General features: G+C 43.0%; 2 protein-coding genes across 2 annotated transcripts; both read left to right on the top strand.

Moving 5' to 3' along the window:
- The first annotated feature begins 14,656 nt into the window (after positions 1–14,656).
- LOC311011225 (homeobox protein MSH-C-like) lies at positions 14,657–16,155 on the top strand. Its single transcript, XM_084006045.1, has 2 exons — positions 14,657–15,135; positions 15,707–16,155. The coding sequence occupies exons 1-2, from the start codon at positions 14,715–14,717 to the stop codon at positions 16,117–16,119; spliced, it is 834 nt and encodes a 277-aa protein (XP_083862171.1). The 5' UTR covers positions 14,657–14,714; the 3' UTR covers positions 16,120–16,155.
- A 1,857-nt stretch (positions 16,156–18,012) lies between these two features.
- On the top strand, positions 18,013–21,681 carry atp5pd (ATP synthase peripheral stalk subunit d). The gene is made up of 6 exons (XM_084005853.1): positions 18,013–18,079; positions 19,499–19,629; positions 20,354–20,450; positions 20,952–21,023; positions 21,314–21,376; positions 21,498–21,681. Exons 2-6 carry the CDS (start codon positions 19,508–19,510, stop codon positions 21,627–21,629), a joined length of 486 nt encoding a protein of 161 aa, XP_083861979.1. The 5' UTR covers positions 18,013–18,079; positions 19,499–19,507; the 3' UTR covers positions 21,630–21,681.
- The last annotated feature ends 208 nt before the right edge of the window (positions 21,682–21,889 follow it).

The following is a 21,889-nucleotide window of genomic DNA, read 5'->3' on the forward strand; positions in this document are numbered from 1 at the left end:
CTCCTCATATCCTGTCCTCCCTCTACTGTCGACTCTCTAATAAACACATTTAGAGAAATGATTGATCCTATCTGGAGTCTATTTTCGTAAAGCTCAGTTTTCAAACATGGGCTTAGTGTGGACGGAGGGCAAAAACAGAGAGACCTCCGACTCCTTGATACAGGCGGAGGGAGGGAAAGAGATAGAGAGAGAGACGGAGAGGGAGAGGGGGGTTGTCTTTGATCTCGGAGCATGTCTGCCATGCTGGTTTCCTTCAAGGCTTCCTGGTAAGTTTCAGTAGACACCAGCGGGTCCACTCTCAGGCATCGGACGCTAATGGATCAGTTAAAGGGGCCTATGCTTTATGGCCAGGCTAAGTGTTATCATCTGGGGTTAAAGACACTGACCATGGAGCAAACTCCTGCCAGATAGCCGCTCCTCTGGGGGATTACAGTAGGCCCTTTGCCAAAGTGAGGAGGCAATTGAGGGGAAAGTGGTGTTCTTTCTTTGTTTTGTTTTGGTTCATTTATCTCACTTAGATCTTCTTTATTCCATCTAATTGTTTCCCCCACTTTCTCTCCGTTTCTTTCCACTTTTCTCTCGTCCTCTCTACAGACACACACCGGGGAATGCCTCTCTAAAGCTTCCTGAATGCTGTTTGCATCCATTTGTCAGTTGCGCCAGACAGAGAGCGGACGATGGATTCCAGAGGTCGGGGTGACCCCTTTCATACGGCAGTTTATCCGTGGGACCTGTCAGGGCAGACCGCTTCAAATACGACGCAGGGCCCGTCAGATAAGGATCACAAAGACAGAGACATACCTCCTGAAGTGATCGCTCTCCGTCTGTGTTTTGGTTTAACGAGCGGGCCGAGGGCTGGATTGACAGCTCGTAGGCTCGCTCTAATTGAATGTGATAGATTCAGTCATTAAGTTAATTGGCAGCTGGTTATGATCAGGATCTGTCACACTCACTCAGAGATTTTTATGGCATAATTTTGGTAGTCAATTGGGAAAAGTTAATACCGGGTCTGTGGGAGCGCACCGGACCTTTCGGTTGCGGCTTCTCATCACATCACGTTAATAACACGTGTTGTGGCAACGCGTGGATCAGTGGGCCGGGTATACGGCAGGTTTACCGGTGTTTTTGTTAACTTAATGTGTTGGTTTTGCAAATCTAGGCCATGTTATTGCCTGATCCTACACTAACTAACCAGTGCCACCTGTAGCCTGATATATCCTATTCATCTGTGTTGTGTTGACAAACAGGTTAATGAGTCACACTGTTACAATCTCCCAATGCTTTGGCGCCTGCCTATCGTGTTGCACTGGAAAATACGTCACCATACGGAAGCTAGATACTTCTGAAATGCAGCCCGAATTTAAAGATGCATATTTCTCCAGGAAGAACAACTGGGCTTGGAGCTGAGTATAGAAAATATCACTAGTCTTATCCTAAAAACCGTTAAAAAGACACATTAAAACAATGATACACTGCTCTGTTCAGATGCAGAATCTAAATTGGTGCAACATGATTCAAAAGGGTAAACAAACCAAAGTGATGCTTTTAAAGCAAGAATGATAGCTATGTAAAGACATAGTGGAGTAATGAAGTCTCTCTCCGCTGGGCTGGCTGAGCATGCTTTTAGTGCATGTTCGTGCATGTTAGCGCTGTTTGCTACAAACCGCCGGCTCAGCTGTCGCCAAGTTGAGAGCCATTGTGAGGCTCCTAATATTTTATACAGTGCCTTGAAATTTCAAGTTAATTTCAATATCTATTCAAGCATATTTTCTGACTTACCAACACAGACTTAATTTTAACAGCCTCACAAAACTGGAGATTGCATTTGTAGGCAGAACACACTATGGCTCATCCAGAGTAACGGGGACACTGGAAACAAGTATTGCTTTACTTTTAAGAGTAGATTACAAAGCTGTGACCAACACAAGTTACTTTACTCTTTTATTTTGGAGACACATCTCGAAACGAAAGCAAAGTATTTGCACAGCTGGATTACAGGTTTAACTTGGGTGTACTCGCCCTTTAAGGTAAGGTCATTTATTAATTTCAAGATAGCTTTTTCCAACACTTTGTCAGTTAAAATACACTGAAAACTCATTGGGGGGGAAAAATCATCTTTACGTCACTGTTCCTTTATTCATCATACTATCCTCTCTTATAGTCTAAACCTGAACAAATCCTTGTTACACACCAAAACATCCCAGTCGAGTAGAAGAGGGGACCAGTTGTAAAATAGGCAATAACACATGTTTCAAATTGGCCATTGGTTATAGATTGGTTTACAAGGCTGGCTGGTTATCGGCCCAGTGGCATTTCCCTGTGTTGATAAAGCACCAGGGAGTTGTGGGTCAATTAGTTTGCCACAGCAAAAATTCCTACAGACAGCCAATTAAAGCTCTTGGCCTGTAGTCATGAAGCACACTCTTCCTGTTGACGGCTCACGCAGTTATTCTGAGCCCCCGGCACCTCCTCGCTCCTGCCGGTGTAAAATCTTATTCTGAGTCCAGTGCTATTAAGAAAAGGCTTTAGGACTCTCCGTAGTTAGCTGAAATTACTTTGAAAACAGCTCAAGCATGTGGGTTTGCAGGTTATTCGGTGCAATGCAGTGATCGAGGTCCTTATTTCTTGCTTTTAAGTCACCGAAAAGCATACGCAAAAAAGATAAACACAACATATGAGGAAATAAACAAAATCAAAAAGGGTTAAAACGAGTTCATCTGTTCAAAGGAGCAGTCAGTGCTCAGGGATGATTGGAGTGAAGGCTAAAGTGGTGCAGTGTAGACAAAAGACGACAGGGGATGATTGCAGGGAATCAATTTTCCATTCTGCTCGGTCCGTCATGGTCACAATGGCCTTCCAGAGCAAACCCATCATCTGCAACTATAAACTTTTATCTTTCCCCCTTTGCTTCTGAGTTCAAAAACAAACAAACAAACAACAGAAAAAACCCAGTCTCTGCTGTCACAAGCTTTTATTATGAAATCTCCTGTTCTCATACGGGCTGCAAATTGTTGCTTTTGTGACAGAGCATAACAGTAAACACTGTTTCTTTGTGAAGAGCAGCAGCTGAGTCATAAGCTGACATGTGTGTGTGTGTGTGTGTGTGTGTGTGTGTGTGTGTGTGTGTGTGTGTGTGTGTGTGTGTGTGTGTGTGTGTGTGTGTGTTTGATGCAGTAGAAAAATGACCACTGAGCTTTTGATCTCCGGTGTTCATCAGCATCATCCTGGTCGGATCCTGCAAAGACAGAACCCCCCTCAACACGGATACCTGTGCACTTAATGTTTTGTTGCCGACGTTTTTGTTTCAAAATACAAACATTGCAATCATCCATTCTGCAGAGAGCGTAAAAAACTTCAAAGATGAACCAGATAATTTGATCCGATTCAGTCTCACACTTACGAGCGGCGCGTCGGCCCGTGTGCCAGGGGCCTCAAGTAAAACAGAGTTGGTTCCAGCGATCGCTATCATCCTCGCGGCTACGATACATGCACAACCACTTATGATCACTTATGACGAGTCTATAGACACGATGGGCGTCAGCTGATCCTGATGTCAGCCGACAGGCACAAGGAGCGGCACCCTGGGAGGATCCCCCTTTAAAGCCCAATTATCCTGTGGAGCTGGTGTCGTTTCAAAAGGCCAACAGTAGAAGATGTTGGCCCCTGATAAGGGACACATGTGTTCCATCACACTTAATTGAAGCAGGGTTTCCTGAAAAAGAAACAACCCCGGAGCAATATGACAAAACAAACAGATTTAAGGACATAACAACTGTATTTGTAATAGGAACGTTTTTCATGGTGCATGGAAATTGCTTTTCGTGGGGCATATTTCTTTTTGAAAAAGTCGGCGCAGCTTGGCGAATGTGTTTCTGGGTTTCTTTTTTTTCTTTTTTTTTTACTGGACATCATTCTGTCTTGGAGAGCACACCATGACGATAGGTTTCCAAACCTTCCCAAATTTGATTACAGGTCTGCAAAAACCTCAAACAATGCCGTGGTAAGCATGTCACTTACAGTCACAGGCCAAAGTCCTTCTCTGTTTTTCCCCCCTTCTCTTTCTTTTCATCCTTATGATCTGAAGTACAGAATAAAGACATAAGTCATGTGTTTTAACAGGAAACACACAGAACAAATTTACAGTAAAAAAAAAAAAAAGAAAAAAAAGCTGAGCTGCTGGAGGAAAATGATAAATCTTGATTGTGTGCAATGTAAACAAACAAAAAAAGCAGCACATAGTGGTTTTCATTTTGGGAAGTTAGTCAAATCCCCGTTCAGCAATTACATCATCTTTTGTGTTTGGATGCACATAAAAAAAGGTTGCCTTTTAAATACATTTAAAGAAAATGAAAGGCTGAGAAATATAGGGTCAACGCTGATGCAGTTATACTCAGTTTTCACAGCACTGCTCCCCGTCTACTCCCAGGATCTGTAGGATGTATTTAGCATTTACAATTTCTCATTTACGGGGATATTATTACTTCTCTGGCACCGAGCCCTGTTTTTGGAATCCCTGCCTTTAATGTTAAATCATGTGGACATTAAAGTCTTTCCTTGACTTACAAGACATGACATCTCTGGAAACATACAACCCAGGTCAAAGATGGAGCTCATTAAAGGATTGCACACGACCACAAATTCACTGAGAGAAAAAGGGGGATAAAGAGAAAAAAAAATGTTTAGTTAACTCAGACTTCAGTCGTCAGGGAAGCTCGACTTTGTAACTGGCCGCCGGAGATGAGAGACAAAGACAGTCTTGTGCAGACTGCTCAATAAGGCCGCCCTGTCATACTCAGTTTATCATGGGAAAATTGTGTTTGTTATCGACAATGGCTTTTAACAAGCACCACAAGCAAGGAGGGGATATGAGTGTAAGGAGATAAAAACCCCAGAATAACGCGTACTGTACTTTGCTCACTCTCTGAAGTCAAATTAAGACCAGGTTTTTTTTAAAAAGGTCAGATATGATTAAACGCTTGTGCGTGCAGCTTTTTGATCACAAACTGTTTCCCCCCTGTATTCAGTGGCACCTAAGTAATGCAACATTGGCTCTTTTCTCATTTGTTTTTTAGTTGTTTTTTTTTAGCAAATCATCCCGTCTCCCTCATGACTTAGGTATTCATAGTCCGCCTTTAATCATCGCGACCCAAACTAATCTGAAACACACTTAATATGCATCATTCGGCCAATGACTCTCACCTACAGAGTACAAAGAAATCTCAAATTGACTTGTTTAGTCTTCACAGCGTCCACAGCGAGCAGTCAGCCAGGCATAACTACAGCTAACTATTTGTCTCATTAACTGCAGTTTGTATCCAATTAAACCAAGCCAGGGGGACACTTAATGACCCCACAGGCGAGCAAATTACAGAGTTTATATTGTGATCTTTAATTAGACTTTACTAGCCGCTTCAGATTTGGAAAAAAGTTATTTAAAAGTCTTATTTTTCCGTTGACATCCAATAGGCTGGAGCTCCATGAGACGAGTTTACACACCCCATAACTGTTCAATAATCCCATTCGCTTCATTTGGAGCACTTTTCTCTCTCTCTCTGCTAAATTGCCCAACATCATGATGCAATTTGGGTTTTTTAATCACCGTTTTAGCAGTTACAGCGCGGCTGTCCGATTTCCTGCAACAAAAGTGTGTAGCGCCATTAGCGCGAGTAATTCCACACAGCAGGCCTCCAGTTGTGCATGTGAACGGGCGAGAAGAAAACAAGCTTCACAATGGAAAACCTGAGCTAATGTCCTCGATCGTCCCACCTTGTTGTGGTTGTTCTCTGGGGCAATTACATTCTGTAGACATGGGGGGGGGGGAGAAATACCCACAGATGGGAGCTAATCCCTCGGCTCTGTTCCTCCGTGAAGTGTGTGCGTGTTTGTGTGAGCTCACGCTGGATTTCAGGTGTGTTTAAAGTCATGCCATTTCATATGCGATGCAGAAATGTGCGGCGGTCCCATAAGATTCCCCTAAATGGGTCTGGAGGAGCGCTGGAAAGTTATTGCAAGGTCAGCGGTGAGTCATGCAGCTGATGGCAGACCACTTGGGAGCGTGTTGCAGCGCTGGGATAGTTTGCTACTGTGTCATCGCTACATTCAAGGGATGTCAAGGTCGGGCTTTTTAAGTGTTTCCACAAAGGATCCCCTCTTCTCTCTGCACCAAGTCATTTTGTGGACAACCATGCACCTTTAGTAAAGTGTATTTTTACATATACCCAGGGCCATATGCCTGACAACACGGAGGCTAACCTTACCGCTTTGGCTCGCGCCACCTTGCAGTCCAACGCAGAAGTCAAACAAGCAAAGTCACGCAGCGGGTCAGATATTGAGAATTGTTCACTTATAGACTGAAAATCAAAACAGAGAGAATTCTAGTCCTGTTTTAAACTTTGCCTTATATAAATGTAGCCGGGACCGGGGTGATGTCTGATAAAATAGATCAAAATTACATTATTGGCTTTTATAGCCCACTGAAAACATAGCCCAAAGGTATGCTATTTGGCAGAGAGCAGCTCGTAATATGTCTAAGAATTGTTACCATCTGGCTCGACTGCAGGGAATGCTTCTCTCTTAAAAACCTCAAAGTCAAAATGATACAAGAAAAAAAATGCAGCATTCATAACCAGGTTGGCTTTTTATGGACGCCTGTCCACATCGATTTGGCTCCACAGTGTCTTCGAGATAACTCATGCGATTTAGAAATAATTGTTTTTTCCTAAAGTGGATTTCACTATTTCTCTCTGAACGGCATCTGAATTTTAGATTTGGAGCCTGATGGTCTGTAAAGGAGTTGCTCTTTGTGTTACGCCTGTCCTAAAAAACAATCCTTTGGGTCACAGCATCCCGTAGAGATAAGGAAGAAAATGACAGTCAGTTTTTAGTTTTGCCTTGTTGGTTTCATCGAGACAAAACCACAAGAATACCAAACATACAATTCACCATCCCTCCGTCCGCTCACGGAAATGTTGTCCCCTGACATTTTAACCCCTTTTTTCCCTGAGCTTCGCCCTTGTAATCGCACTCCTGTACACAGTTTCAGCCCCCATTACCTTATTATGAGATTACAATGTCAATGTGCTCAGAATTGTGACAATTACAGTAAGTGGTGGAGTAATTTTCTGCATTAAATGGGGTCTTTGTGAGCTACGTTGCTGTATATTTCCGCGGCCTGTAATAGGTTGAAAGAGGGGATTTTGCCGCTGAATCCAATACGTTCTCATATGTTCAATACATTCAGGTATACAGACGCATGAGTGTGTGTGTGTAGTCGTAGCATTGTGCCCACATAAATGCAGAGTTAAATATTCATATTAGCAAATACACTCAGTCACACTGACAAGCTGCCACGGAGCAGGAATCCCAGTGTGTGTGTGTGTGTGTGTGTGTGTGTGTGTGTGTGTGTGTGTGTGTGTGTGCCCGTGCTGAGGCCTGTGGCATATGAAACATGAGTCCCTGTTTAGCAGTGTGAACCGTGGGGGAGAGGGAAGGGGGAGGCTGTTTTCTCAATGCCTCCTTGACCTGTCACTATTGATGATGTGTGCATGTGCGTTGATCTGTGTGTGTATGCATGTGCACGTGAATGTGTGTGAGAATCCGGCAGACATCTACAGGGGGACAGCCACCACCAACCCCCCCCCCCGCCCCACCCTCCCCACCTCTCGGCCTCCTCTCCTCCCCTCTCCTGGCGCCCCGGTATGAGAGAGAAAGCTGTTGTTAATAAAAAGTTTTCAAAGAATGGGATGAAAAGGGAGGTGAAATTGAGCGGCCCTGGCTGTATTATTTCTTCTCCGTATGGGAGCTGGCCTCTCGCGGTCTCTCCGACGCTCTCGGACCGGGAGGGGGTCGCTGGCTCGGTGACCATTACTGCCCCGGGGCCAAAGCAAATGATTTGCCTCTCTGAGGCTTCAAAGGGGAGCAATTACACTTAAGTAACCAAATGAAAAGATAGCTCAGCTTGGCAGCAGTTTGGGGGGAAACAGTGGAGGCCTTTGAGGGAAGAGGCACCACACCTCAGGAGTAATATGTAACAGCTCGCATCACAGAGAGAGGGAAAAAAAAAGAGGGAAGGAGAAAATAAACAACAGAATATTCTGCCACCGAATTCAGACGAAAACAAGGTGCTGAAACCTGCCCAAACCAAAACAACAACATCATTTAGAGCGGTTTACCAATGCAGACGATAGCTTTTAAAGTAATTGTGGCCATAGAAACACAGACCCAACCACTGGCCACTTTGGCTAGCATATCACATAAACACACACTGTACCTTAGAATGTTGCACATTTAAATAAGTCAAATGTTTTCATACTATATTTTCATTGTTTTGTTTTTGTTCATGGATTACTTTGAGACGAGCCTCAGTAAAGGTCAGAAACACTTGTTTCTATGATGCTTGTGTTTGTTGGTTTTGATATTATCGTAACTAATGTGAACACAAACCTCACAAAGATATGTGAACGTCTCGCATCCCATTGAGCTCGAGCAGATGACGCTAAAAACCAGACGCAAATCGTCCCCGTCCTGATTTAAGCTGCATGCGTGACACAATAAATAACATTAATTGCAATCTTGAGAGCCATGAATTTTGGCCCTGTGAGTGGCACACATAAAGTCAGCCTCTCCCCACTGATGAAAGACTTGAAAAAGGCCCTATTGAGTGAAGTGGAGACTGGGAGTTTGGTAGGGGAGCTCACCTGTGGAGAGGAGTCTATAGCTGCATAGAAGGCCCAACAGCTGCCAGGGTTGTAAGTCTAGGCACCTAGCAGAGCCGCAGAATGGGAAATGCAAGGCACTCTTTCAATGCACTGCCACTTAGTAACAGAAGGCATGTGCCAAACTTGCAGAATGAGAATGAAAACTCCCCCTTCGGAGTTCACTAAATATCAGCAGTGACTCTCTTTTTACCCACCCCCTCCTCCTCTTTCTCTCTTTTCTCCCTCTCCTTTAGTCTATTATAATTCCTCCATAAAAGAACAATGGTTGACTGAAAGACCCCCAAACCACAGAGATATACCAACAATCGGCAGGGAGGAGGAAAAAGGGGGGACTCAGCTGAAGTGTGGAAGCCATCAATTACTGAGGGCCTAAAGTTAACATCCCAGCAGGATATGTGCATTAGAATGCAGATATGGGCAGGCTATGGGCAGCAGATGCCTAGCGGAGCGGTCAAAAGAGCACCGCGAGCTCGTCAGAGGACATATGCAATGTGGGAGACTCTCGGCTCTCCGCTCTCGCCTTGGAGCCTCCAGAAGAATGGAAAATTAAATTGAATGATGATTGGAGCGGCGTCTCAAAAGGGCCATTGTGTGGAACTAACTGGAGTTGTGGGTTTTGAAATGTGACAAACAACTGACATCTCACATAATGGACACCAACGCACATGGCTGTGGGCGCAGCCTCAATCAATCTCACACATCAGCAGCGAGAACGCCACGGATCTGGGGTTCGTCGCTGCAACAAGTGGTCCCGTCGTCTCCAGCCGGGTCTGAAACGCACCGCGATTCCTCCGCATGCACTGCCCTAACAGGATTTTACCCCTCTCACCACATCTCCCTATTCTGGCCGCTCAGCAAGACTCAGCCCTCTGGGCTTCCTCGCACCGCTAATTTACACTAGCCCGCAGGCTACCTTCACAGTCAGAACAGTGCAATTGTATTTTCAGGCTCATTAAGCAATAGCACAGAAAAGGGGAGCTCCCCCCCCCCCATCCACTTTCCTGTCCACACTCTGTTCAGCAAAGAGAGAAAGCAGAATGCAGAGGAGATAAAAGGTGGGATAAGGAATGGAGCAAAGTGCTAAATTATAGTTGTGAGGCCCGATCAGGTTGTTTGTGTTTACTATATCTGTTGATTTGGGGAGTCGAGGAGGAGGAGGAGGAGGAGGAGGAGGAGGAGAGCCTCCACAGTCGCTGCTCTCGATCTTCTGAGAACCAATCCGGCTGCTCGGTGGCAGCCCTATTCATGATCAACCCATGCTTGTTTATTTGAAAGAGAGCCCGCTTTTTAAACTTCCCACCCTCTCCATTGTTCAGCTTCTCATGGGGAGGACTTTGAAATTGTAATCTCAGGATATTCAAAGACACACATTTGTTCTGACCTTTGGCGACTGCAATAACATTATTACTATCAGACAGGCATTGCCAATTTGGATCTACACTGCATTCAGCCACTGTGACTTCAAAGCATTGTCAACCTATAAAAGATTTATATGGCGAGTTAGATTAAGAAATGGTCGACTGAAAGAAGGGAACTTTTTTTTTTTCTCATGAAAACTAAATTAAAGGAAGTTATGGTCTGAGCAAATTGAAATTTACCTACACGTGTTCACATGTCCAACAAAAAACATACAAAATATCAGAAACTGCAAATAAAGATTTCAATGCAACCATATTATTTAGTGAGTTTTTCAGTATTATAAAGAATTGATATGAAATACTATTAACAGCATTAACTGTCCATTAAATTTCCAAGTGCTGTTTCCATCATTATTGGTGTGATGATTATTATATTTATTTATTTTCCAGAGCAAAACAATTATATCTCTGAAAATTATCAATGAAGTCTATTTGCCTAAATAAGTCTAAATAATACATTTCATGAAAGATTTTTTATATATATACCCCATTGCTGTAATTTATACAATAGTTGATGGTTTTGGCCTTGCTGGGATTTGAAGCCAGTAGTAAAAGAGAAAATTGATGCTTCTGCCTGGGTTTTTTTTTTCTTTTCTCAAATCTACTGCATCACAGCTTTGGCTGCTAAGAGCCTCTGAGATTGTGGCGACATTCTTCGGTTTGTGAATGAGACCACAGAGTAGCCACACAAAGTTCCTCGTCCCCAGCCTTCAACCTAACTCGCCCACTCACATTGTCTCGAGACTTTCCTCAAGAATGTAGATTTCTATGGTCGACGGCAAGCCAGACAAAAATTGCCAATTGCATTGTCACCTCTCGTGGTTTTTCTCCTGAACAATCTCTGTTGGCAGTAGAGTTCACCAAACGTCTGCTTTTGAAGATGCTCGAGTGGGAAACGGTGTTCAAGATGTCCTTTTAAAGTCATGCAATCAGTATGTGAGCAAACATTAATCTCAGCTCGAGTTGAAAATGCAAATTTCCACCACCACAGTCGAAGAGGAATAAACCCGGTTGCATTTAGGTTTGAGTTAAAAACAGCATGCTTTAACACTGCGGGACACTCCATCCCCTGATTGCTTTTTTACAGTCCACAAAATGATGCCATGATGAAGGCAGCTCGCTTCCTTTGCCCCAGCACGGCAGGACTATTTCCCTCATTACTCTGCATTCAAACACAGGGCGCTCTGATGCCACAAGAGGAAGTGGCTTTGGCAGAAAACGTCAAACCAGCGTTTAAGTGCAGGATAGGAACGGGTCTGATGTGGATTGGATCAACTAGTTAAGTCAAATGAAAGGTCAAGATATTTTTCCACAGTGTCGAGCAGCTAAGAACAGCTATTTAGACGGCTGTTAAATGGAAAAGCGTCATTGCCTGTCACCTTATGCGAGGAAGGCGCATGAATCGAGGCGCTGACAGAGGCAGGAAATTAAAACAATACATGGAAAGATAAACAGTTACCTGTGGCTTTCATGCAGAAATGAAGACTGAACGTCCCCCCACAGAAAATGTTACTTTCTTAACAGAAAAGTGAGAGTGACGTGGCGGAGATGAGCGCTCTCACTCGCCCCTGTTTACCCTGTGCTATCATGTCAGCGAAGCGTCCATCTTCGTTGAGGCCTGTAGCTACAGGTCTTTGTGCCGCTGTCGACACATCTCACAGGGATTGGGTTCCACAGCTCGCTCGCTCCTCTAAATGATCTGTTTGTTGGTCAGAGGGCCTCGCTACAGCAGGGAATTCTCACATTGTTGATGGAGGACAGACACCAGCGCGCCCCGGACTCCCACAAAGTCTGAGTTCATCAGCTGGTGCACCTGAAGAGTACGCGGCCCTGGCTGGAGGCGTCTTTTTGAAAGAAAACTAAACGTGTCATAAGAATATGGTGTTGTTTTCTCACCCTGCTTATCATGCCGCCACTTGGCCCCTTGCTCTTCTCAAAACTTGCTAAGTGGTTCCATCGAAGGACCGAGCATTGGGAGTCGCCCCCGAGAAAAAGCTTTTCGTTCCTGGTGCCAGCTGAGGGGGGGAAAGCGCTTCCCATCGAGCTTGCACCGTCCTTGAAGGACAGATCTGCTTTCAAACTCACTAACGCTTTCTGACACAGTTCACTCGCCTGCATGCTGTTACAGAAATGTCTTTTGGGGTAGGGGAGAAGGGGCCCCGAAGCTAAATACACTGGCCCAAACACCAGGGGGGGTGGGGGGGTTACTGTACTTCTTGTGTCGATCTATCTCTGGGTGTACCTGTATCGGATGAACCTCTGTATGGGCCTTCTTGCACAACACTTCGGAGATGAGATAGAGGGAAGGGTACAAACGGTCGCTGGGATTTAAACCCAAACCAGCTGGGTGACGAGAGGCCCCGGCGTGCGAGGAGACAGAGGGCCGGCTTTGTCAGATGGAACATGCAGCAGCGCACTCAACATCAGGATTTACTCAAGGTGAATCATCAAGCAAAGCGGTGCCTCTTACCTGATGGGGGCTAAACTGTTCTTTGCACCTGAGGGCTCGCACGAGGCCAACCGCTCCTGATCTCAATGAGGAATTTTGTCAATCAAACAATCTCTTGCTGTTTTTTGGGTTGTTGTTGTTGTTGCAGCAGTAGCTAATTTCAATAATAAGCGGCATGACATCCATATGCAACGGGATAGGCCTGCAAAAAAAACCCAGCGCTCGTGGTTACTAATGGTTAATAATTAATCGTTTGATCCAATTAATGACTTAAGCATGAGGAGGCCTGTTGAAGTAATTTAGTGGAGTGAAAGACGGTGGAAAAGTGACATCCCCGGATTAACCGCTTCTCACGTGACGACTTCTTAATCGTATATATTCAATAGTGTTGATGAGTGCGGGGCCCTCAGTGGGCTCCTGTGTTGGTGATGATGTCCAGGAGACCGCAGCGTGTTGCCTGACACGTTGAAGGTGGAGAAATGAGAGGACGGACATGACGCAGTTTGTGGGCGTGAACGTCTCCCGGTGCAAAACAAGATGCTTCTTGAAGGGAAATAATTTATTGTGTGATGAAGAGGAACTAAACGGACGACTGCAGCTCAAATTGTACTTTAGTCAACGTGCATCTTAGTTATCAGTTGCTTTGCAGATTTTGAGACTTTACTTAACATACGGTCACCCTTTAAAATATGATTTATACCTTCAATATATAAAGTGGCTGGAATTTGCTCCACATCAAACAACAGTAGAAATGTTGGAAACATGTTCATGCAATAAATATAATATGATAATATATATTTTTTGATACTTTTTGTACATTTTGCAGATCATCTTTGGCACTTTTGCCTCAAGTGGAATTTCAACCGCAGACTTCCACTTCTAACAGACTCATTTTACACTGTGGTTTTGATGCTTCAGCAAAATATCAACAAAGAGTCTGAGCACTGACTTCAATCACTTTCATTCATCAGATCTTATTCTGCAAATACTGAAGAGCACAAAAATGGCACTTCTGAATAAAAAAAAATGTAATTATGATTCTATCAAATACATTCACATGAAATTGACATGACAAATTCCACACTGATCTTGTATTTCTGCTGCATCATTTTAATAAAACATGTCGAGGTGACTTAATTCCACCCTCGTCCGCTTCAGACGTGAAACAGTTAACTGTCAGCGCCTGCTTCCTCCCAGCTCCATACAGTGGACTATGAAATATTTGGAGGACAATTGGTTAAGTGGAGTTAAGCGTTGCCTTTTCTCCCCGAGGTATCTTCCTTTTTGATCCCGCCGAGCCTGGCGCCTCGCAAAACACAACTTGTCTGGCTTATTAAATAGTATGACCTGGAGAAAGAAAACGCCTGTTGCTTCTCAATTGAAGCCATTGTGGAGCGAGAGGAGCTCATGGCAGGCCTTAAATTGCTGTAACGCTGTGTGACCAACAGTCATACCTAATCAATTTCTATCCTGGTTGCACACTTTTTTTTTTTTTTTCTTATTTGATTTTCAGCTGAATTGTTTTTAACTGTTGTTTTCTTTAAGTCTGTTTGGGTAACTTGATGTTTGATTGTTTACAAATGTAATCTGTGTGGTTATTCTATTTGAATCTGTTCATTTTAAGATCCTCTTTCTTCGCATTTGATAAAATAAATAAATAAAATGTTTTTATTAACATGTGGCTCTTGATTTCCCGCTCAGCTTTGCAGTAAGAGAGAATAACACCACGAATTGTACCGATGGAGTGCCCGGCTAATGGATGTAAATGGTCAAGAGAGTCCTCCCCACTGGTTAATTGCGCTAAAATTGGTCTGAGCTACTTTGTGAGCGCCATCAATAGCCGCGCGCCGCATGGGGTCTGTATGATTAACTTCTCCTTCCTCTCAAGGCCTCTTGATGTTCCCTTGGAAGGCAGCGGGCCAATCGGCCCCGCACTCGCCGACGTCACGAGGCCAACGTGACGCGCTGATTGGTGGGAGCGCGGAGGGGGGACAGCCCCTGTCCTTTTATAGACGACCCCGTACGGCGCGTAAAAGCTACTTACTGGGCACCGCTGACAGCGCGGAGACGCATCTTGGATACTGTACACCTCCGCGACTCCATTCCTCTGAACAGGCCACACGGAGGTGCATGGCCCCATCCCCTTGTGTCACGATGAATCCTGCGCAGGGCTCGCCGTCCCAGGACGCCAAACAGCTTCATCATAAAGAGGAGACGGACACGGAGGGCGAGGAGCTCCAGCCCAAAGACATGACCACCGAGAAAGGATACAAACTCCAGCGGAGCAGCCTCCCGTTTAGCGTCGAGTCGTTGATTTCTAAGAAGACCACCTGTCGGACTTCTTATTCCCCCACAGATTTAACCCTGGCCCTGCCGAAGCCAGCGGTCGGGCAGGGCCTGCAGTTCTCTCCCAGGACTCTTTACGCGGAGAGCAAGGTTTCCGCGGAGAGCTCGCAGGGTGTTTCCAGTAGTTCCAGCGAGGACAGCCCGCAGTTTTGTGAGAAAGATCAGAGCACTTGGTTCCAGACGTCCTCCTTTTCTACTCCGCCTCGTAAGTCCGTCCCTCTGTCGTTGTGAGAGTTTTGCGCACTCGAGAATGCGTTTTCACCTTTATTCATATTCTATTGTCGATCATTAAGACTGCAAAGAAACCGGCGCTATAAGACAACCGATACATGAAGGTTTACTTTCCTTGCTGTGGCGCATTCATATTGATGGTGGCCCTAAAGCTCTATATTCTGTGCGTAAAATTCCTTCTTGCGTTTTGCCGTTTTGTTATGTCCTATAAACCGCAGATTCATTATGGTGTTGCAGAGCGTGTGACGCACAGTTGCTTATATGTCAGTGTTTGATAATTTGATAATATCACATATATTTGCTTGCATAAATCATATATTAATACATAAATGCGTGATTAAACCTTCAAATATTTTTTTGCACGACCAGATCAGTTGGTGATGCATGTTAACACAGCGGCTCAATGCGTCATCACAAATGTAAAACGTATTTATTAAGGGTTTCCTTGCTGTATCGTGACTGCCTTTAAGATGAAGACTCACCTGACAATTACATCTATTTCATCTAACCTCGGCTATTTCCCCTTTTTTTTTTTTCTGTAACAGGGAGCACGAGTCCACCTGCGTGTACTTTAAGGAAACACAAAAACAACAGGAAACCTCGCACGCCCTTCACTACCTCCCAGCTGCTGGCGCTGGAGCGCAAGTTCCGCCAGAAGCAGTACCTCTCCATCGCCGAGCGAGCCGAGTTCTCCAACTCTCTCAACCTGACGGAGACTCAGGTCAAAATCTGGTTTCAGAACAGGAGGGCCAAAGCCAAGAGACTGCAGGAGGCCGAGCTGGAAAAGTATAAACTGGCCTCCAAGCCCATCCTGCCCGCCTTCGCGCTGCCGCTCCCCCTCGGAGCGCACATGGGGTCTCCAGCATGGGGTCCGTCAAACCCCTTCGCGAGGCCCAGTCTGCCGGTCCCAGGACTGTTCGGCGGACCCGTCACTTATGGGATGTACTATTTGTCTTAGTGGTACTGTGTGTGTGTGTGTGTGTGTGTGTGTGTGTGTGTGTGTGTGTGTGTGTGTGTGTGTGTGTGTGTGTGTGTGTGTGTGTTTTAAGAGGCAAAATGTCTCCTATCATGGTTGCAATATACTTCGAGGATGATGCGTTGGACACATTTTTGTATTTGGAGTTTAGAGCGTTTTTTTTGTACTTCCAGAATAATAATAATAATAAAAAAACATTTTGGGACACATTTTGATATATATATTATTGTGTGCATAATTGGACTGAGCGAGGTCACTTGCTCTCCTCATTTTTAAACGGTCCCGTGGATTGTGGATTCACAGGCCTAAATTACTGATACTCCAAAGCTAAATGTCAGGTTTTTAAACCACATGCCTTAAATACGTCATTCCAGTCCATCCGCCGTGCAGTAGATTTGTACTTTCGTAGTTTGGGTTGTGTGTCGGGACATGACGGCGGTGATCGAGGCTACTGAAGCGGAGGTTTAAAAGCAACAGAAAAGTACTTAGACGTTGTCAGTGCCTTAAGACCAGTGTATCACTTGAAGTATTCCTCCTCATTCAGCGTTGACTGTTTCTGGTGAAACTGCAGTTTCCCCAGAGTTGTTGTTTGAATGTTTGTATTTCCTTACAGCAGTTTCGTGTCACGATTTCTACATTTTGTATGGAGCAAAAAATATATATATTTTAGAAAATCACGTGTATTAGATTTGTTTTTTATATACTCTCAAAACGTTGCCTTTATGGGAGTGATAATAGATTTTCTTTGAGGGATTTTTGCTGTAAATGTAAATAACTGTAGTGTTCATAAAGCCCTGGCTCGCTTGAAGAGCAGCAGGAAATGTGGTATTTATTGAATATCTTTGTATCTGTACTGTGTACATACTTCAATCTATCCAAATGTTCAGTTACTTGTACAAACTGATTTTTAGTAAATAAACATTATACAAGACTTGAAAGTGGCTGACTCATTGTATTACCATGTTTTTTTAAAAACATTTTTAACTAATGTGATGCATAGCGTAGAGTTTGATGAATCAGTGTGAGTGCTCTTCCAAGAATTATGACTTCATCAAAAGAAGCACAGATGAGATGATTTGTATTTGTTTTTTGTTTGTTAATGTATTTTAAAGAAGCAACGACCCAAACCTCAAACACAGTGCCAAAAAAAAAACAATGCCTAATTAGAATAATAGAACAATAATTATGCCAACTTTCCAATATCGTGCCATTTATTTTTACTAAGCTGGAATTTAAAATAGCGTGCAGACTAAAATCTGTAATATTTATTTACCACTTTGGAAATAAATCTATTTCTTCATTACCGTAACATCCGCAGTAGCCCTATCTGTTAACGTAAAAGGGTTTGTAATAATTATGAATAAATACATCAACACAACTGCATGTCTTCTTTGGCAGTTTTATCACAGCATTTATAAAAATAAATGCATTTTAATCTAATATATCTTGTCATTTCGTTGTCATTAACTACAGCGGAAAGGTGTGCGTAACGGACGTAACGGATGTAAAAATGTTCAATATCACATCTTTAGTGCAATTGTTAATTGGGGTAATATATATGGCCCAATGTTTAACACCGATACCTCAAAAGGAACAATTTTGTTTCATGTTGATGCTCTTTTGTTCTTGTCACCAATACTTCTCCAACAACTTCTCCCGTGTGTCACTCTTAAAGGATAAATAAAATCACGGTTACAGTTTATTGGGCAATATTGTAGAATGCACTTATTTGCATCTATATACAGTTATCTATATAGTGGGAGATCTTGCCTTGTTTCTGAGCTTTCGACGAACAAATAGAGTCAGTATTACTCGCTGTAGGTGCTCTTCCCGTCCAGCGGAGGGCGCTAGTGAATTTGCTGCCGCTGGTGGAGGCGCTGATGAAGAAACTGCACTTCCGCTGTCCGCCCCGGCCGTCACAGACTACACTTTGTACAGCGAGGTGAGTACTTTAGCCGAGCGGTTTGCGGAATGACACAATATGTAATGAAATCTTAAAATTATTAGGTGTGCAGTTCTCACATGTATTGTTATATGCAGTAAAACTTACTGTTTACTCGATGTTTTGTGAAAAACCTGGAGTTACAGAGAGACTTCTCTGACCTTGGCTATCTAGCTAACGGAGTTAGCCACCGTTAGCTAGCCTTGCAGCCGTCTTGAATTGAACATAATGTCAAGGGCCCGATGTCATTGATTTCCCTTTGACAAACAATGTGTTGTCACCATTTAACATTCACCTTTCGTTATTTAAACATGCTTTAAGGTCTTTAATATGGACGTTAGTAATCGGGCCTGCTTTAAGCTGCATTAACTCGAAGGTCTTCATTGCTAATATTACCTGCGTTAACGCTAACGTTACTTCTGCACGGTTTAACCCAGTTATGTGTTTCATCTTGAGACCTATCCTGAAGTCAGTCATTACAAGTGAACGTGTCGCACTGGATCGACTAAATGCATTATGCTATAACATCTCAGTGTAAGTCAAGTTTGAGGTTAAATGTTTGTGTCGATCTTGGCTGCAGCAACTTGGCTTAACATTGACAAATTCAATGTGTCTATGTTTGTTTGTGTATTTTCTCACATTTAACTGATGTTTTTCTCATAGTCTATAGTTCAAAAAGTCGACCCTCAGGTCAAATATTAGTATAATAGCAATAACATTCATCATAAACTACGGCATCCAATACAATCAGCAAGCAAACTTAACAAAAATAATAATAGAGACCGTCAACCTGACAACTGAAAGGCACAGCTAAAAATACATTTTCAAGTAAGTTTTCAGTTTAACTTTAAAGGTCTTTAGCGTTGGGGAACACCTAGTGGGGAGGATGTTCCTGTGGCTTGGAGCATAAAAGCTAAAGGCACTTTCACCAGTTTTTGTGGAGACCTGGGAAATAACTAGACAGCCTATTCCAGATGACCTGAGGGTTCTGGCTGGTTTGCAGCCCACAAGCATGTCAGACAGATATTGAGGTGTCAGACCATGTAGGGCCTTCAAAACAAGCTTCAAACATTTAAAATAAATTCTAAGATTTACTGGATGCAAGTGTAATCACCTCAGCACAGCTGTTATGATTATATTGCTTAAAAAAGGTTGTGCTAAAACTCTTGCTGCTGCATTCTGAAGTAGCAACATGGACACCTACCTGAAAGACAAGTGAAACGTTTTAGTTTTGACCATGATAGCAGTAGGATAACAACACATTTTTCAAATGGCTTTAACATTTTCATCGCACGGCTGTTGTACTTGATAATTTGTTTTATGCGAAACATTTGCTTGTTCAGCCACATGTAGCCTGGATTGTTTTGATGTTTTGGTGAAGATGGTTTGGACATAACAGGATTTCCTTCCACCTTCCAGACAGACAGAATGGCAGGCCGTCGTGTAGCCCTGAAAGCCATTGACTGGCTGGCATTTGCTGAGCGGGTCCCACCCAACCAGAGGGGCATGTTCAACGCACTGAAGACTCGCAGTGACGCCATCGCTGCCAAGTGGGTTTTACAAGAACAACAGGCTTTTAGTGCCAAACTTAATTCTTGGTTTAAACACTGAATATAACAAACGTGCAAATGAATATTAATACTATTTTGAAGTTACTACTGCTTGGTGGAGGATGTGTTTTCTTGCTGATAAGCCAAATGACAGCCATCCGAGGGAAGTTTAGTAGGAGTCTAGCTTTAATCTTTGAAAGATTCATGCAATGATACAGTTCCTAAATATCCACCAAGCATGAGAAGCGTTGCGAGGTGCTGGAAGGACGATCACATATAAATACAGAAAATAGCATCTGCTCGCTAGCATTTATTTGCAATGTGCAGTTCCTTGTGTGTGGATGTTCATTTTTGTTAAGGCAAATCAGAGCTGAATAATTCTTGGCAGTTTGCATGAAAACTTGTAGAAAATACTTTGGTCAAACTGCTCAAGTGTTCAGTCTACTGAGATGCCTCTACCCATGAGATGTTTGAGGAGAAGAAATCAAAGCTGCAGACAATTACCGCATGCAACTTTTTATTCTTTGCTTCTTTAGTCTATATAATTGCATTAGTTTATTAATTTTTGTCCTTGAAGAATTTACGACAGTATTTGTCTTGTTTATGCCATCTAGCTATTAAGTTGATCTTTTTATGCCACCTTATTAGATTTAACAGCTCATGAACATATTTGCTCATTCTTCTTACTGTCTGTGCTGATTTACATCTTCTCTCTTAAAACCAGACTAACCTCGCTGCCAGAGTCTCCTGCCACCATTGATTGGAGCTTCTATAAGAGCGCAGTGGCCAAGGCTGGGATGGTGGATGAGTTTGAGAAGAAGGTGAGCTTTACTCAACTTGGCCTTCAGTGGGCCATGAGCATTATGCAGTCTCCTCATGAAATGTGGGTTAAAAAAACACTTTGGACATGGCAACTTTTAACTTTAATTGTAAATGCATATTTTTCTGACGTTTTCCAGCTCTGCTGAGACCTTTCCTGATAATGTAGTAATGCATTTCCATCCATCCATCGTCTATTGCTTATCCTGTATTCAGGGTCGTGGGGAGTTATGCATTTGAGGATCGAAATTAATGGTGACCTCAAAGGAGCATAAATACATTGGAGGTCTCTGTAGGCCATAGAATCTAACAAACAAATCTTAGCTTTCACTTTTAGGATATTTTGAAATGACTTTCTCTTTGAACAGCTTTGAGGGGTTACGGTGCCAGTGAGTAATTGTTTTAGCTGGTGTCTGCAGTTATGTTATGCTTTCATTTGTTTTTTTCAGCATTTTTTGTTTTGCAGTTGGCTGGTTAATGATAAATGTTTTTCTTACATACAGTTCAAAGCCCTGCAGATCCCTGAGCCTGTTGATACACAGACAAGTGCAATCAGTGCACAGGAGGCTGAAGCTGTAAGTTATTACACCAAACAAATCCATGTATTGCCTGAATTTCTTTTTTTATTTACTGTTGTAATATTTGGTAACTTTTAATTTGAAAATAGATGCATTTCAACCAATACTACTAAGATAATAATTTTACAGTGATAAAATTCACTCAACACTAAAACAGACATTTTAAATTAAAATAAAGAGACTGAAACCACAACAGGATTTAATTGAAATGAATGGTCAATGATACTGGTGTTGTGCTGTTGTCATTTTGCATTGTCAGATGTAAAATTTTCACTTTTCTGTAACAGAATAAAAATGCATCAGTCTACATTGAAGGATCTAAGGCCCGCATCGCCGAGTATGAGAAAAGGGTGAGACATTAGTTCATTTGTTGCCAAAACACCTCATGGATGTCTTCGGGAAAACTGTATTTATTACCGTACTGACTTTTTTTTCTGTCACTCTCTCTGTTCTTTCGTGTTTTGGTCTCAGCTGGATGTATTTAAGAACATGATCCCCTTCGACCAGATGACTATCGAGGACCTTAACAATACCTTCCCCGAGACCAAGTTGGACAAGGTCAAACAACCCTATTGGCCCCACAAGCCCATTGCTGAATTGTAATCCTATTACTGGAAACTCACCTCACAATAAAGTTTATGTATTTAAAAATAAATGTTCGATTTTGTTATTTCACATACATTTGGTTTTCAGGTGTTTATCACAGTTTTTTTTTTTTAAGATGGATCAAAGGCAGTTTGAGATATTATAGGTAAAGCCCACGAGGGGGCGATGTCGTCTTAGTTTTACTTTCAACGGTAAACTTCTTCGTTCAAAATCCCTTTAAAATGCACTATAATGCTGTTGTTAATCTACTCCATTGA

This window comes from Eutrigla gurnardus (genome assembly GCF_963514095.1).
Source record: "Eutrigla gurnardus genome assembly, chromosome: 3".
Lineage (NCBI taxonomy): Eukaryota > Metazoa > Chordata > Actinopteri > Perciformes > Triglidae > Eutrigla > Eutrigla gurnardus.